General features: G+C 43.7%; 1 protein-coding gene across 2 annotated transcripts in view; it reads right to left on the reverse strand.

Annotated features, from left to right (window-relative positions):
* The window catches only part of TMEM241 (transmembrane protein 241), an 88864-nt gene that overhangs the window by 4260 nt on the left and 67444 nt on the right, over positions 1-17160 (reverse strand). For both annotated transcript variants that reach the window (XM_019546974.1, XM_019546965.1), the window contains exon 14: positions 2036-2100. In XM_019546974.1, coding sequence (XP_019402519.1) covers positions 2036-2100 — 65 coding nt within the window. The remainder of the gene's footprint in view (positions 1-2035; positions 2101-17160) is intronic.

Raw genomic sequence — 17160 nt, forward strand, 5'->3', positions numbered from 1 at the left:
CCCATCCTATTCTCATCCGCCCACCCTTGTAACCTGTCCAGGGCTGATTGTAGCCTGTTGCACCCTTCCAGTGTGCCCACGTCCCCCCACATCTTAGTGTCATCAGCAAATCTGAACGGGGTGCTTTTTACGCACTCGTCCAAATCGCTGATGAAGATGTTGAACAGTGCGGGCCCGAGGACCGAGCCCTGAGGGACCCCACTGCCCACGTCCTTCCAGGTTTCCAGGAAGACTATGTCCACTGCTACCCCTGCATCTAATGATCTGGTGATCTGATCGTAAAAGGCCACCAGGTTGGTCTCGTTGAACTAACTGCCTTTCAATTGTAGAGGTCACATTTCACAATCCTTTTCTGCCTCATTGTGATTAAAGCACAAATATCTAAAGATAACTAAGGAAAAGCCATATACAGGAAGGAAATGAGTGGTTCATTGACTTGGAAATTCTACAAAACAATGAAGAAAAGTCAAGCACAAGGCAAACTGGATTACATTGTAGAATGCTTATTTTTCAGTTACAGAGGACTCGCATCTGCAGCTGTTTACAAAGTACAATATACAAAAGATCTCAGTCCTTCATTTGTTGAAAGATCTCAGTCCTTCATTTGTTGAAGGTCCAACTGGAGCTTCTCCAGTAATTTTACAGAGAGTAGGATCAGTTGTTCAAAAATGTCAAGGGAAAATGAAAATGAATGTCTAATATAGTCCTAGACATCTCAAAGATTTTAAGAAATATATCCCTTTGCAAAAAGCCTGTACACGGTCTATACACTGTTTATAGCCCACTGCACTCTTCCAAAACTACATATCCCACATCTGGCATGACTTAAATCCAGATGTGTTACCAAATCTGCTGCTAGATACACAGCAGCCTGATTTGCCTGATGCATATGCAAATCTGAGGGTGTGAGTGCACATATAATTCAATGACATGACTTTGAGCTTGATATTATAGTATCAAATCTTGAAAAGAAAACTCAGTGATTTAATTCACTGAAAAGCAGAATCCCTGTAACACCGAGCACAAAGAAAATAAGAGCCCAGTCTGAAGTTTTCCCAAAAAATGGAGGGATATAGACTTTCAACAATAATTCTATACACCAACATGCACTCAGAAACCTATTATCATTAACATATAATGTGTTACAGTTGCACTTGGAGGCCTCAGCTGAGGATCAGGACCCTAGGCATTATACAAACACAGAACAGAAAGCTGGCCCCTGCCTCAAGGAGCCTAAACCTAAATACTGATACTACTCAAATAAAAACTTACAATTTTGCTTTAGGAAATTCCAAGTTTGAGAAGCAGGCTCTATATGGTAAAATACAAGGCACTGCTTTGGAAGGAGATATGTATTACTATTCCGTTCTATCATTTGTATTCACAGTCTGTGCTGTGCTGGGCACTGTCCACAGATACACAAAATATTACTGATCGTAAATAGACTAGTCATTTAAAACAGTTTCTCAATCTGTGGTACATGTATCCCTGGGGGTATGCAAGACAGGCAGGGGGTACGTGGGTACCCCAATACTTTCTCTCACCCTCTTTTCTTCTCTTTCTCACCCCATCTTCCTTTCAAAAACTATGGCAAAAAAATTGGAGAGCTGCGCACTGCATGGCACTTTAAATTCCCCAGTAATAATCTGGCATGCCACGCTTTGCACAGCACTGGGTTTAGCCCTCCTAGCTTTGGCCACCGTCACCTTTAGCCCAGGTACATACTTGAGTTGTGCACCCCTGGTGTAAAAGGTGGCAACCCTACCCACACTAGATCAGGCATCTGTCATATCACGGCCTCATATACACAGCCCTTCTTCCAACGTGTGGCACACATTAGGCTGTAAAAATATAATCCCCTGGAAATTTGAGTGTTGGTGTATTTAGTAAAATTTTCAGAAGTTAGGGGGTACTTGCTATTTAAAAGGTTGAGAAACACTGATTTAAAACATATTCCTGGGCAAACTAATTAATATTGCCCACAAAGTCAATAGGAAATTCAAAATAACCATAACAATTGCATGCAAATACTTACCAGCAAATTGTTGGCATGTTAACAGTCATGACAAAGAACAATGGTGACAAGCCAGCTGTGATAATCTGTGAAAAGAACAAAAAACCTGTTATAATTACAAGCTGCAACATCTTTCTTGATACTAACTTTTTGTAAGTGCGTTCACACTAATTATTTTCTACCCAACAGCTCTATAATCCATGCACAGGGAGAAACCCAGGGAGATGAATTATTAATACATGAAGCTACTATTCCCAAACTTCTCCCGTGACACACAGGCACCTTGCCTTTTCCCAGACCTCTAGTGGGTGGGACCCTGGTATTTGAACAAGCAGCAGCCATTAAACAAGCCAGCCAGAAGCAGTGGGGGACTCTGTACAAAGTGGCTGCCCCAGGAGCTGGGAAACCATGTGTATACGGCTAATGGACAAAGCAGCCAGGTTTAGATGTGTGTGAAATGTGTAGTTTGCAGCACAAATTGGACAAGCAGCCAGCCAGTAGAGATGGTACCCTACTAGACACACCACTATGTAATGCTGCACTGGAAACTTGCAAGCTCCTACCACCCTTAGCAAAGACCGGACTGGAGAGGCAAAAGAAACACTGGTCCAGAAGAGCCTTAAATCTCATTGGTCCACATCAAACAGGCCAAAAATCTGTCCTAAGCCTAGGTCGCACATTGGGAAGCATCCATATAGAAACTGCATGTGCCTAAGCCCCAGATCTTCAGGTATCTGCAACCTTCTCCAGCCTTGTCTTTTTTGTCAGGCCTAGTGAAATAGCCCTTCATTTAGCCATGCGTCTGTGTTGTTATTGAGACATGCTACAGCTAATGCCTGTATGACCTGGTGTCTGAACAGCTTTTGGTGCTTGCCTCCCAGCTCAAGTACATCTGGCAGGCTACTAGTACCTGAGTGGTATAGTACACCAAACCACATGGACTCCAGGAAGCAGTAAAGGTAGAAAAGACATGAGCATGATACAAGATCGTGTATTAGACATGAATTTGAAATGCAGTACTGCAAGGGAGAAAGAAACCAAGTGATGTTGTGCTCTCAGTAACAGTGGTTTTTGAGGATGCCATGGGGTGCTGCAGGATGCCATGTAAGGTTAGCAGTGTTTGATCTGCAAACATGATTCATAAGATAAACCCTAAGAATTCAAACAGGCATCCATACTATTAAAAACATCCTGACCTATTATGGTCTTTCTGAATTGTTTGCAATTAAAAAAAAATAGTTCTATTCTCCTTAGTCAAAAAATGAGTGAAAACTAAGAGTTGGCATTTTCTGAGGGGTGCCTTGAGTATAGCAAAGGGTGCCTTGAGTTTAGAAAGGTTGAGAACCACTGCTGAAGAGAAACATCAGGCAAAGAGTCCTGGTTGACAACTGAACTGCACTCAGGATAACCCAGGAGGATGAGAAAGGGGAAGCGGCTTTAAGGTATTTTTAGAGTGCTATGATCCTGGGGCAACCAGAAACTGCACCAGTTCTCATTGGAGATGGCTGGCTACCTACTGTCCCAAAGAGCAGTTCTAACAGCTAGGGATATAATGATATGACTTCCATGTACAATGAATAGCTCTTTGATCAGCCCCTCTTCTTCCAAACCACCTCCTGGCACAAAGGACAGGTATCTGAATTGTTATGCTGGCCCTATGCCACTATCAGAACAGTTCCCCCTGCAGAGAAGCAGCACCCTCCAAAGCAAGTTAAGCACTTCATCCATGTCCCCTTTTTGCCCTGGCCCTCCCACAGTGCCCTACACTCTAGGAGGAAAGTATGGATGGATAGTGTAGAAAAACATTTATGTTATCTGGGGACTGTCATAAATTAGGGGAAACTCTAGTTGCCCTGCACTAGAGCAGTGCAAAGCGGGGAGGGCCAAAGGCTGGGTTCTGATCCAGGATATCTTATCAGTAGAACTGTGCACTCACTGTACAGTTACTCAGCACAGAGCGAATGGTATTAATATGGCCATATGTATTTCTAACGGACATCATCTATCCTTCTGTTTCTAAGGTATATCATAATACAGACAAGTTTTTAGCGCACAGAACTGTAAGGATACTGGAAGCTTGTAAGAAGACTGCCAGGAGAAAACAGGCATTTGGCAGGAGCAGGGGCACACAGAAGTTATGAACAGAGTTGTCTCACAGTTTCACTTTTCTCTTTCAGTTCTTTAAAAAGTTAATCTGTTCCTGAAAGCTGACTATGGCCTCTTTACTGACCCCACAAACAACATGGAAACTAAAGAAATAACTAAGCTTCTTCTCCATCAGCACAACCCATGGTAAACACCCATCTGACATATGCATGGTACTCAGTCCTCCCTTATATCCATACAGCAATGAAAACACAAAGACAAAATAAAAGATCCCAACTGCAAATACATCAAAGACTTTATGATACCATAGGAGTTAGCGTGCAATTGAGATGAATAGAGAATAGTGTAGTTCACATCTCTGAGAAAGATTGTTGGAGAAGACATCACAGCAACAGTTCGCTTTCAGTTCCCATTTGGAAGTTACTTTTGCAACCAGGAGCAATAGAAGTTTTCTTTAAAAAAATGGAAGTCCAAATATTATATAGCCTGAACATCTGATGCAGCTTATATAATCAGACCTACTTCTGGACACCTTTATTTTAGGATTCTGCAAATCAAAATCTAAGAACCTGCCCCTGATCTCTGGGTGCAGCTCTCATCTTATATAGACTTCAGTAACTCCATTGACTCTAGAGGAATGGCTCTCAATTTACACCACTGTAAATGATAGAAGAAACACATATATTGAGCTTGTGCCAGACAGGTCATGGATAAGGAACTCAAGATGTACAAGAGCTAAGCATGTGAACAGAAACTGTAGTAGTTACAGAATTCCTTCTATGTTTCCTGTTCTCTAATTATAGGGAAATAAAGTGCCATATTTTAAAGTAAGAAGTTGCACTTGTGTCACTGACTCCATTATAGAGTCAAGTTTCCTGTAAAACTTTTCAAGTTGCCAAATAATAGGGGAATAAATATATGAAAATCTCTTTGAGAACAGCCCTAATAAAAATAATATACAATTCTATAGTAATCAACTCAAACTTTCCCACAACTGCTTTTGTAGGATTCAGCCTTTTGAACAATAACTGTAGAACATTAATGTATTTCTTTTACACTGGCATCCTTCTGGCTGCAAAATAAAAGCAAAATGTGAACTGCTGAGAACATGTGCATTAAGTAGTTAAGAAAAAGCAAAGGACAGACACTCTATACATAGACATTTCCAGCTTATGTTGTTTATGTGAAGAAATCATCCTCAGGCTGCCTCTCCTCTGTAAGTGGACAGCCCAACTCCCTGTCTCCTCTTCACACTGCCAGATTGCTTTAGTAACGGAGCCTGGGCACCTAAGGGGAGCTGTGCTGGGCTGTAGAGATTCTTTGTCCTAGTTCCCACCAAGATACCTGTATGACTCTGCCACTTCCACCTGACGATGCCAACAACTGTTAAAAGGATTGCTCTGCATCACATAGACCCTGTTTCTAGTTGGGAAGTAGTGACGAGGTCACAAAAGTTTTAAAAGGGGTCACTCCATTTTGGAGGCAGTCAGTCATTTTGGGATGCTGAAACAAGCAACAAGTCTCCAGACCTCCATTGGTCTCTGGATGAACATGTCAGTAACTTACCTGCAATTTAGCCAATAATTTAGGATTAAATGAACTAGATGTGTATCAAAAGGGCCAACAAGCCTATTCTGTTTTGCTCATGGTATTTTGTTTTTTTCTTTTGATATTTCTCTGTCTTATACCCATGCCCCAGGCCTCTTTGATCAATAAAGCTATCTGTTATAGCACACCTTGCTGGGTGTGTTTGAAAGGGGTGAGGAAAGCCTTTTTATCTCCCTTTTGCTCAGCTGGCTAAGGTGGGCGTGGCTTTTTACTTTCCTCCCATGTAGGAGGCTACTTTTGAATGCTTCAGGCTAAAAGGAAGCACCCCAAAGTACCACGGTGGGTTAGGCACTCCCAAGGTCCACAGGGTCTGTGCACCCTAGGCGGCACAGAGCCTTAACAAAGACCAAGGCCCAGGTGGTGGCAGCGGTTACCCCAGGCTTGCAGGTGTGTTCCAGGAAGGGGGCTGGCCCCCAGGGGAGGCACCCAAAGCATGGTTCTGGGGGCAGAAGAGCCCCCTATTGGCCCAAGTTTACTTTAAAAGGTTAAATTTAAAATAAAAAATGAATATTCAGGGAAGTCAGCCATATAATGTATTCAAGGATGAAACCGGGTATGCATGTTTCCAGCCTGGAATCTACTTTTACTTTTACTTTTCTAGGTTCCGATAAATGCTAAAAAGTCATCTATCTACATGTGTTAAATGTCCTTAATATAACTTTAAAAAATAGTGCTAAGTGCAGGAATCTCTTTTTCCTGTTCAAACAATTCCCTGCTTTTACACTCACAATTTACTGCCACCATTTTCAAAGGCCTAGGACAAAAGATCAGCCTTCCCATGTAAATAAAAGTTTACAATTTCAAAATCTATTTTGCTGCATTATCACTAAAACTGATATATGAATGTGTTAAATTTAAAACTAATGACCAGCAGCATATTACAAATCAAAGTCCTTTTTCTGCAAAGATGTCTGAAAATGCCTGAAAAAAAAACCTCTCAAAGTTACAGTAAAATGATATTGTCGGTTATGTAGTGGTCAGACTAGATCAAAATGGCTCTTTCTGCCCCTTTATCATATGGGGGGAGAGGGGAAAGATACAAGTAATCCCACTGATTTCAACAGGAGTATTTACATGCTTGGAATTAGATGTGTTGCAGAACTGGTGTCGGAGCAGCTAAACACAAACTAGCTGAACTGTCAGTTATATTAAAAAACATCTCTATAGCATTATGGAGTATCTTCTTTTTCAGGAAAAATCAATTCGTAGCCATTATTTAACAAAGCATTAGGAGTAACTTGAAATTATTACTGAAAAATAAGTACAAACCTTCCCTGCAAGAACATTTAAAAGGTTGGTTTTTTTACAGTATGTACCAAAGAGAAATAAGAACGTTCCTTATTCACATGTCCCTCAGGAGCACAATTCATTTAGAACTAGCATTTTGAGAGAACTTACCTATCTCAGTCTCTATAGTTCCAATCACTGAAGCACTTATATGCATGTTTTAAATGTAGATAGAAGAGACAGCTCAGCAATAATCCCTGAAAAGTACCAGCTTTTTTATTAAGTGTACTTATTTAGCAAAGTCGTAACTGAAAACACAATCACACCATTTCAGGGAGACTGGTAGTTTAAGGGATGATGCATCCATCCCCAACTGTTTAGCCGTTCTGCTCCCCCCCATGGGAAAAAATAGTATAGCTTCATGATAGGATGAATGTTGCTGAACCAAGGTCTGGAGATACAAGATGGAGTGGGGTGGTAGTAGGTGTTTATTTGAAAGTTGGCTTATTTCTTCTACTTTAGAGTGTACAGAGAACAAAAAATAAAAGGAACCTACTTACATAAAGTGAATAAAGATTGTAGGTAGCCTGAATTCTTAGTGCAGACTCCAGAAGAAAGGTAATGGGGTTCCTCACCAAAAGAGAGCTACCCTATCTGAGTTGTCAGTACAGAACCTTTTTATGAATGTCTAGAACCTAGACTGTTGTGAGTCTTAACGAAGGACTGTGAGGGAGTAAGTAAGCTTGCTGTCCTAGAGACAACCTGTTTTGGCTGTACTGAAAATGAACGTATGGAAAGGGCAGATATATAGCAACTATAAGGATGCCAGAAGCTACTGGAGTAGATGAAAGTGGGTAGTCCAGGAAGAAAGCTGTAGGGTTTAAATGCAAGTAGCTGAGAGGGCAGAGGTTGCAAACCTCTACTTCATTCACTACCCAAGAGTAGAGAACTGGAGGCATTTGGGGGAGTTGGGAACCTAATCAGATCAAGAGTCTAGGAAGGATCCAAAAAGTTCCTTTAAGAACAGCAGGGCCCAGGGGCTGAGACATCCATGTAAAGATGGGAGTTGACTTCTCAGGTGTAGAGACTCCCAAGGAACCTTTGACAGCTCCATCATTATTTCTATTACCAAACAGCTCTATAAACATTCGGCACAGTTAAAGCCTTTTGAAAACTGGCAAATGACCAGAGGTGCCTGAGGCACAGATACAAAATAAAGACAACCTAGCAAGAAAAAGCAATCATTCATGGGGAAAGGCAGGTGTGGGAGAGAAGAGGGCTAAGCAGGCTCACACGGTTAAAAAGCTTCTGCATGGCAAAGGCAACCTGAGAAGGCACAATAGAACAGGAAGTCTTCTCAGGTCTGCCAAACTACCATATAAACAAGTCTAATCAGAGCCAACGGTGTGAAATGCCCTCACCACAGTTGAGGACACCGTAGAGGACATAACAGTTACTTTGGGCCAAGGCAAAGAAACGTGTGGAGATGCATGGTAAAATACTGAGCACCGGTAGATTACCATGTGGATTGTTGATGTAATAGAGTTTTTCTCCTCTCAACTAATAAGCAGGGCCAATGCTGTAGAGGTGCAAGAACAATCAAATGCATGCAAGAGCACAGGGAGACTAGAGACCCCCACACTCAATCCTGGGGACTAAGACATATGCTAATAAGCTCTTTTAAAAGCAGCAAGACTTAGGCAGAGAAGCTATACCGAAGAACTCGAGTGACTGACAGCCCCCAACTGAACAGCAGGAGGCATCCAATCACCATCATAAAGCTGATTGCTGAGGGAAGACTGTTAAAAGCCACACTCAGGCAAGCTAGGACTGCTGCTCAGCTGGATAGAACAAGGGGAGGGACCAGAGTAGCCACTTTGCTAAGCATAGAAAAGGGGAAAATGTCCAGGCCTTGCTCTCATGCATCCTACAGAACTCCACGGTGTGGACAGGCTGCAGAGAACTGGGACTGGCCCTTGTTCAGTCATAAAAGTCCAGCCTTGACAGATTTGTCCATACGCTTTCCCTCTGTGAGAGAGGTCACGGTGATCCTGCCACACAAGAAAAGTTTGGGTGCAATACAACTAGAGCCATGTCAGATACACGCAGACCAATCACAAGCAGAGCACGAAGAGTAGTCAGGGACAAAGGAAAGAAGAAGACAGCACCACATATGCCCCAACTCTTACAGCCACCAGTCAAATTAGAACCCTATGGAAGTTTTTAATGGAGATATCATCCATAGGACACCACAGGTTCTTGAGCAGGAAAACTAAGAACACTACCTGCCGCCTTCCCCAACCCTGCACAGAACAAGGGGCAGGGTCAGAGGACGAGAAGGAGCATATAAGGCTAGAGCAGTCTTTGTATGATCCAGACAGGATTAGGAGATCAACCGTTATGAACGTTAGAATTCTCCCATTGAGCTCTCAAGCGAAGTGACCATTACAATGGCAAGGCATTTCTTGCCAAATATAGAAAACCTGTAAAAACTGAACACTCTAGGCTGGGTCTCTAAAGCTCATATTCCAAAATATTAATGGCTCTGGACCAGGGGTGGCCAGCTCATGGCTCCGGAGTCCAAACTTCTGAGTCCAAACTGAGTAATGTGCTTGCCGCGAGCAGTCGCATCACGTGACGTGACGTAATGGCTATGGAAGCTGGTCACTGTGTGCTTGTGCAAATGTTCAAGGAGACGCGTATTAACTTCTGAAGAGCTGCATGTGGCTCTGGAGCCATGGGTTGGCCACCCCTGCTCTGGACAAATGAAGGGAAAATTTCCCAACCCAACATCATTCTGTAAAGGCTCCTTTCCCCTAATTATTTATCCAGCTGTATTAATCAAGACATCTGGGAATGTGTAGGAAGAACCTTAAGGAAGGATTTTATCAGGCTATAAGAAGAGCCTGACAGTATCAGCACAAACAAAATGAATGACAAAATATGCCCTTTAGCCCAACAGCTTCAGACAGCGGAGCCTAAGAATGACTAAATCCCCTGACAACTGGAGTATAATCAGAGAGACAATGCTTCATAGGCAATACAAATGAGACCTTAGCCCCAAAGTACTCAAAATGGCACTTCCAGAGTAAACAAAATGTAATTAATATTAATTTTTAGATGCAAATATAGGAGCACATAATTAGGGTCATTATGAGCTCTATATGCTTCCTAATTACCAGGGCCTGGTCTTGAAAGTGCAGGTCTTGTTTCTTGCTGGCAGCTCCAGGGAGCCCAGCAGGGAGGTCTGAGATCCCATTGCATTTCTCTGCCTGGAATTACTCAAATTTAACATTCAGTTGACTAAACACTCATCTTTAAATGCAAATAGCCGATTTTCTTGGACAACAGAGGTAATTAACTGCCCTTTGAAATAAAGACAGGTGCCAAAATATGCATACTGGATCTGGGGATCATTACAGTGTTATAATGTCTAACCTCTAAGCAGAGAGTAAACACCAAACCTGTACTGACTTAAGAGTTTTGGCTCAGGGTCTTTATATACTAGAGGGACCTGTTATTAAAATGCACCCATAGGCAGAAGGGAGATATAGTTTCTTTTAAATATCTAGTATGCAGGACATACTTTCCAAACACAGAGAAATTTGAGGAATTTCAACCATATGTCACAACATAAGGATGAGTCCAATTAAATGATTTGTGGGAAATTCTGACATATGCTGTTTATGCTAAATGATAGACCACATTAGGCTCCTGAGTTAGCATTTGCTTGGTGGGGGTGGGGGAAGCAGGGGTTTCCAGTGATTTCAGGGAATTAGATACCACATACATACTCCGCTAGGTTAGCTCTTCTTTGGTAAGGAGCCCCATTACTTTTCTTCTAGGGTCTGCACTAAAAAGTCACGTACATACTACACTATACTGCATTATACAGATGAGTAAGTAAATAACTTTACTGTTCTACTGATCTATTATGTGCTATTTTCATGCACCATATTGTTTATGATTCTGCAACACCACCTCTTTGTTTTGATCTTATTATCACTTTACTCCTGAATTGGTGGTGTTAATCTTTCAATTTAAATAAAATCCCAATCCTAATGCAAGATCAGGGCTTTAAATAAGAATATAAACCTACCCAAACTCACTCGGCACTTCTCTTTTAAGATATATGATATATTCAATATTTTCTTCTTATTCTGGATGATCATTAGAATGCAAAATAACTCCTGGACTGCTGACTGACTTCATAATTATGCTATATTTTATAGAGTATTTCCAAATTTGCTGTCTGTACTGGTTTCTTGTCTCTACTGGTTTAAAAACCATGATACATTTTCTAAAAATACAGCCACCTCTGAGATAAAACTCCTTAGTTGTTTAAGAGGGCATAGCAACAGCTTAGAAAAGAAAATGAAGAACAATACCTTATTTATTTAATTAGCAGAATTGGAATGTGAGCAAAACAAATCTCCTCACTACAGTCTCTTCACTGTGATTTTTTAATGGTTAGACGTGAACAAGACCATGCTTTTTTCTTATTGGAAAGACCTACAAACGTAGTCCAAAAACATGTACATGTACACACACACCCTGATAATAAGTAACCTAGTAATTGGCAGAATGAAACTAACTGAATACTGAAAGCATAGCTTTCTCTTAAAAATTCTTCAAAAGTCATCATGAAAATGCAATCACTTTTTTCTCTCTCTCTTATGCTAAACATTAGGTTTGGCTGAAATTGCAGTAGCTATTTCTTTTTGGGCATCAAAAAACCACCACACCTATCTTCACTCGTAAGCACAAATATCATCCTGCATTAATAAACAGAAAGCCAAAACAAGTATCTGGTCTCCACTACAGAAGATAATGACCAATATACACTTTCCTCCTTCCTATCACTAATAAGATAGATGATGTAGTGCTACCATGCTTCAGCCTATAAAACGCAGCATGTTTATAGCACCCAACTCAATTTTAACTCTGACTTCATATTGCAATATTTCTTTGAAAAGTGGCCAGTGCAAGTGTAAACCAGATACTAAGGCTAGGTACAGACAAAAGCCCAAGGCAGAACTAAGTTATACAGTTTTCTGTAAGCGGCATAGTTTAGATCGGTTATGATTAGGACACACATCGCCCTTTGATTGGAGGGGATGGGGGCCAATTCTTAGACCAGGCTCTGCCAATTTTAAACCAAACTATGTGTGCTGAACTAAAATTTCAACATTGTTGCACTACAATAGTGCAACACAGTTTGGCATTCTATTTTACATATATACAGCTACACATGCAGGACCAAGGTGCCAACCCGTGGTTAAGCAGCATTTTTTGGGACTTAGGCCGCTTGCAGCATTCAATTAAAGGTGCAATGCAATCTGATCCACAACCCCAACAATCACACATCCTCCCATGCCACATGTGCATGGCAGGAGGCACAATTCTGGAACTGGGGGTCAGATCCCAATTGCATGGTATTGCTGGTGCAGGAGCCCAGGATTCAGATCCCAAATTCCCCCCTGCACTGGCGAGCAGCAAGCCAGGGGCCCAGTGCTCCTGTAGCTGGGAACACCAGTCAGTTGGTTAGCACTCCTAGCCACTGGAAAGCATTGGAGCCCTTGGCTTCCGTGCACTCCCATGGCTAGGAGCACTGAGCAGCTGAGCAGCAGTTCCAGCCATGAGCATGCAGGAGCCAAGGGCTCAGATGAGTTCCCATGGCTAGAAGTATCAATTTGCTGACTGGCACTCCTAGTTGCAGAAGCACACCAGTCCTGAAGGGCTCCAGTGTGCTCCTGAGGCTAGGAGTGGCTACACATTTAATTAAGGTGTGATGGAAACCAGCCATGAAGTTATTACACATTTCATAGATTTCATAGACATTAGGGCTGGAAGGGACCTCGGAAGATCATCAAGTCCAGCCCCCCGCCCAAAGGGCAGGAAGTCAGCTGGGGTCATAGGACATTACACATACTTTGTGTAATAACTTTTTGGCTTATGCCCTGTTTTATCACACCATTAATTGCTTGAACATGTGGCCAGATTACTTACTGGAGACATGTTGAACAGGTTAATCATGTCCTAAACATAACGTCTATCAGGGGCCTTAGGTAACCATGTAGAAGGACAGAAGAGCTAAGGCCAGAGCCCAAGAGAGGCAAGACCAGGGGCCTGAAGCCCAAGAGGGTGAGCCAAGAAGCCATTTCCAGCATAGTGGGCCTAGGCTAAGGAGACCAGAGAGAAAATGGGGGCCAAGGCCAGGAAGGCTGAAGTTCTGACAAGGGCATAGAGCCTGTTTTGGCTAAGGGGTCAACTCTGAGGGACAACTGGTAATATTTGAGAGGCATAGGCATGGCTACAGAGGAGGCTGGAGACCACATATAGCCCGCCCATAAGGTAACACGTGCCCTGGGGGCATGAACAGGTCAGGAAGGCCAACTGAGCATGAAGAAAAGATTGGGACCAGTGGGGTCCAAGGGGGATCAGCCAGCATAAAGAACTAGGACTTGCTCTAGGACCCTTGGGCAGCCTCCCTTTTCAAAAGTCAATAACTACATTGAGGCATGGCAGGCAGGATAAGACAAAGAGTACAGGAGGAGCCCAAGCAAGGTAGGAATTGTACCCACCACAGGGTGTCATGGCCACCCCTGGGGCTCAGTCTAGCTACACATGGTTAACATTAATTTGGTTATCTTGGCATTACAAAGTATTGTCAGAACACATGGGTAAAGGAATGAATTAACTGTGAAAAGAGCTGTTTTTATTTCCAGTTTCACAGCATGTATAAACACCTGAATTTTCTAAACCCCAGACAGCAGTTATATAACAATGAACTATTGTTGTACTTCTGCAACAAACATACTTTAGGAGAGGCCAGTGGTATCAAAAATAGCAAAAGAAACTTAAGTATGTGGAATTTGCTATTTTAAAAAAAAGTCATCAACAAAAATAGCAAATTTCCATCAACTTCTCTACCCATTCCTGTAAAACGCTTACATTTTTGGATATTTATGTGCATGTTAAAAGTCCATTTCCTATTGTATTTCCCATCACATGATTCCTTTGGGAAAACCTAATTCATAAACAAATGATTCCCAGACCAGATAACTAACTACTTCACTGACCTGTTTCCATACAGCCAAACAATAATAGATCTACAGCCGCTATATTGCTACTTTCTTGTATGTTTTTGCTGCTTTAGCAATGATGTAATGGAAAGAAATTGACATGCTATTATTATTATAAAGACTGTGAAGAAAAGTTGGGATTCTGAAAGGTTTTAGTTTTCCATGAAAAAACAAAATTCTTTCCAGTGTTTTCTAACCAATTGGTTAGTATACAAGGTCAAAATATTCCATCAGAAACCACTGATAATTTGATCTGGTTATATGCTTCTAAAGATGTTAATATAACAATTCCCTTTAGAGCTGCTCTAACTAAAGCACCCCCCTCCCACCCTGGAGCATGTGTAAAGATGCCCAAGGTCATTCTGTCTCTTAGCCCCACCAGATACCTTGAGAAAGTCCTGGCAACTGGGGAAGACTAATGATTTCTCTCTTGAGATAGACAGGAGGAAGGGCCCTGCCTCATTCCTCTCCATGCCAGCTTACAGGGCCAGCCAAGCATGGAAAAGGAGATCCAGACTGCATCTTCCCAAGGGCTGGTGCACTCTGCCCATGCATTGAAGATTTCTGGAAGTGAGCACACCCCAGTGTAAGCTTTACCATATGGCCAGGGCAGGCATGCCTGGTAGCTCTGAGCAGTAACAGCTATCAGCAATGGCATGCAACTCCTGGCAGTGTCATCAGACATTGGGGCATGGCACGCAGCACTTGGCTGGGGGCTGCCCCCAGGAAGGAGCTGGCACTGCTGGTGGCAGAGCCAACCAGAGCAGGGTGTGGGGCCCAGGGCAAATCAGCCCACATGGATCCCCAACCCCACCTTGATCCCACGCACTCTGGACCTGAAGAAGCTGCTGCCGCTATCAGCAGCAGGGGCAGCGGGAGGAGGGGTGGGTAGCGAGCAGCTGGACATGAAGCTGCTGGCAGCAGCACAGAGACACTGTGGCCACTCCACTCAGCTCTGCGGGGCCCTGCAAAGTGCAGGGCCTGGGGTGGTTGCCCCAATTTGTCCCCCCCTCGGGATGGCCCTGGCTGGCAGCCAGCAGTGTCATGGGCCAGCCATGCCTTGTTGGGGGGTCTGGGGCTACAGAGCCCTGGCTAAGGCTGGGGCTCAGGCAGGCCACCCACACTGCTGTACACAACCTGGCTGCAGCCAGGGTCCTGGGGTGCAGGGATGTTGGCACATAAAAGGCATGGACTTACGGGCACTCCCTGACCGATGATTGTGTTCGGTGATTGAAACCCACTGTGCCCGCAAGGCCTTGACCTTTTTATGCACTGATGGTTGTGCCCATGCTCCTTCATCTGGCCTGACAGCCCCCCAGATATGTTGGAGTTCCCACCCTGTTTGCATTGGCACTGCACCTCTGCCTTGAACCACAGTGCCATGAGGTTGCCAATCTCCTCTTGCAACCAGCTGGGGCCCTGGGTGGTGGACGACAGGCATGGGTATGGGCGGTGAGGATGTTGCCATCGGGGCTCCTGCACCAACTTTCTGGGCCTCTGTGTGGCTGTCCCCATGCTGCCCAGCCTGGGTAGCTACCTGCAGCACCCAGCGCAGGGGCCCAGCAGGGGACTGACAGCTGTATGGCTGAGGCAATGCCCCACAGCACCTTTCAGAAGCTGTCTGAAGCTGGGTGTGCAGGCTGGCAGGCCTGGCTGGAGCCTGCAGCATCCTGCAGGCCTGGATGGCATGAGTCTGGAAGCCGTGGCGCACTGCAATGTCAGGCAGCAGTGCCAGGATGCAGGCAAGCTGGAGCAGCTTGCCTGTAGATTGCCCAGAGGGATACAGGGCTCTGGAGTGCCCTCAGGCTCCCTGCTGGTGTGCCCCAGGGCTCAAAATGCCTGCAGACTTTTAAAGGCCTGAGGCAGGGGCTGCCATAGAGGCAGCCCAGCCCTGTGGCAGGAGAAGCTCCCAGCCCAGAGTCCTGGGGCTAGCCTTAGGCTGGCCCTCTAGTAGCAAGGCTGACCCACAAGCAAATCTGATCCTGGGTCACATCTACATGTGTTACTAGGCGGTAACTAATCACTAGTAAATTTGATACCTGCATTTGCAGGTATCAAATTTACTTGTGATTAGGGGTTTTTACTGAGAAGTAAGCATGCACACCTGTAGATACATGCACTTACTGCACAGTAAACTACATTACTGCACAGTTAAGTGTCTCATGTAGACATGCCCAGTCTCACATATATTTGGCATGGTACTAGCATTGGAAACTATTTCCAAGCTGGTATTTGTTCTTTTGTCTTCTCTTTGCCAGTTATACTTATGATTCATCATTCAGCTTCAGCTCTCCATGTATAAATAACTCAGGGAGACTAAATAAAAACATGGGTGGGTGGGAATCTATTATGCACAGAAGCCAATGGGCCCAGTTTCCTCTGCAATTCCAAAACATATTCGAGTTGACAGATTCTCTGCCTTTAAACTGTCATTCCTTGCTGCCAAATATCTCAAACCAGAAGCAGTATGAGTGTGGAAAGGGGTGGTGATGAAACATTACGTACTGAAGATTTGTTCCAAGTTAGTATATATGCTTACTGAGGGGTATCTTGGCATTTAATAGAGGTATGTATATGCAGTATGCAATTTAAATGGAAATAGTTATGACAGAAAGGACACTGATCATTAGAAAGTATCTCTTATGCCCAAACTTGAAGATTAAAGTCTGAAATCTGAGAAGTCATTTTCATAGATTTCATAGACATTTAGGCTGGAAGGGACCCCGAAGGATCATCAAGTCCAGTCCCTTGCCCCAGGGGCAGGAAGTGCGCAGGGATCATAGGTTCCCAGCAAGATAAACATCCAGATGCGTCTTGAAGGTGTTCAAAGTAGGGGCTTGAACTGCCTCCAGCAGCAGCCTATTCCAAAACTTGGAGGCTTAGACAGTAAAGAAGTTCTTCCTTATGTCCGGCCTGAACTGGTCACAGTGGAGTTTGTGACCGTTCAACCTTGTCATCCCTTGGGGCACCCTGGTGAACACCCGATAAACTTATAGGTGGCCATCAGATTGCCCCTGAGCCTGCGCTTTCCAGGCTGAAGAATCCCATGGCTCTCAGCCTCTCATCATAAGGTCTGTTTTCCTGACCTCTGATCATGCATGTGGCTCTCTTCTGCACTCT

This window comes from Crocodylus porosus, unplaced genomic scaffold (genome assembly GCF_001723895.1).
Source record: "Crocodylus porosus isolate Cpor-Errol unplaced genomic scaffold, CroPor_comp1, whole genome shotgun sequence".
NCBI lineage: Eukaryota > Metazoa > Chordata > Crocodylia > Crocodylidae > Crocodylus > Crocodylus porosus.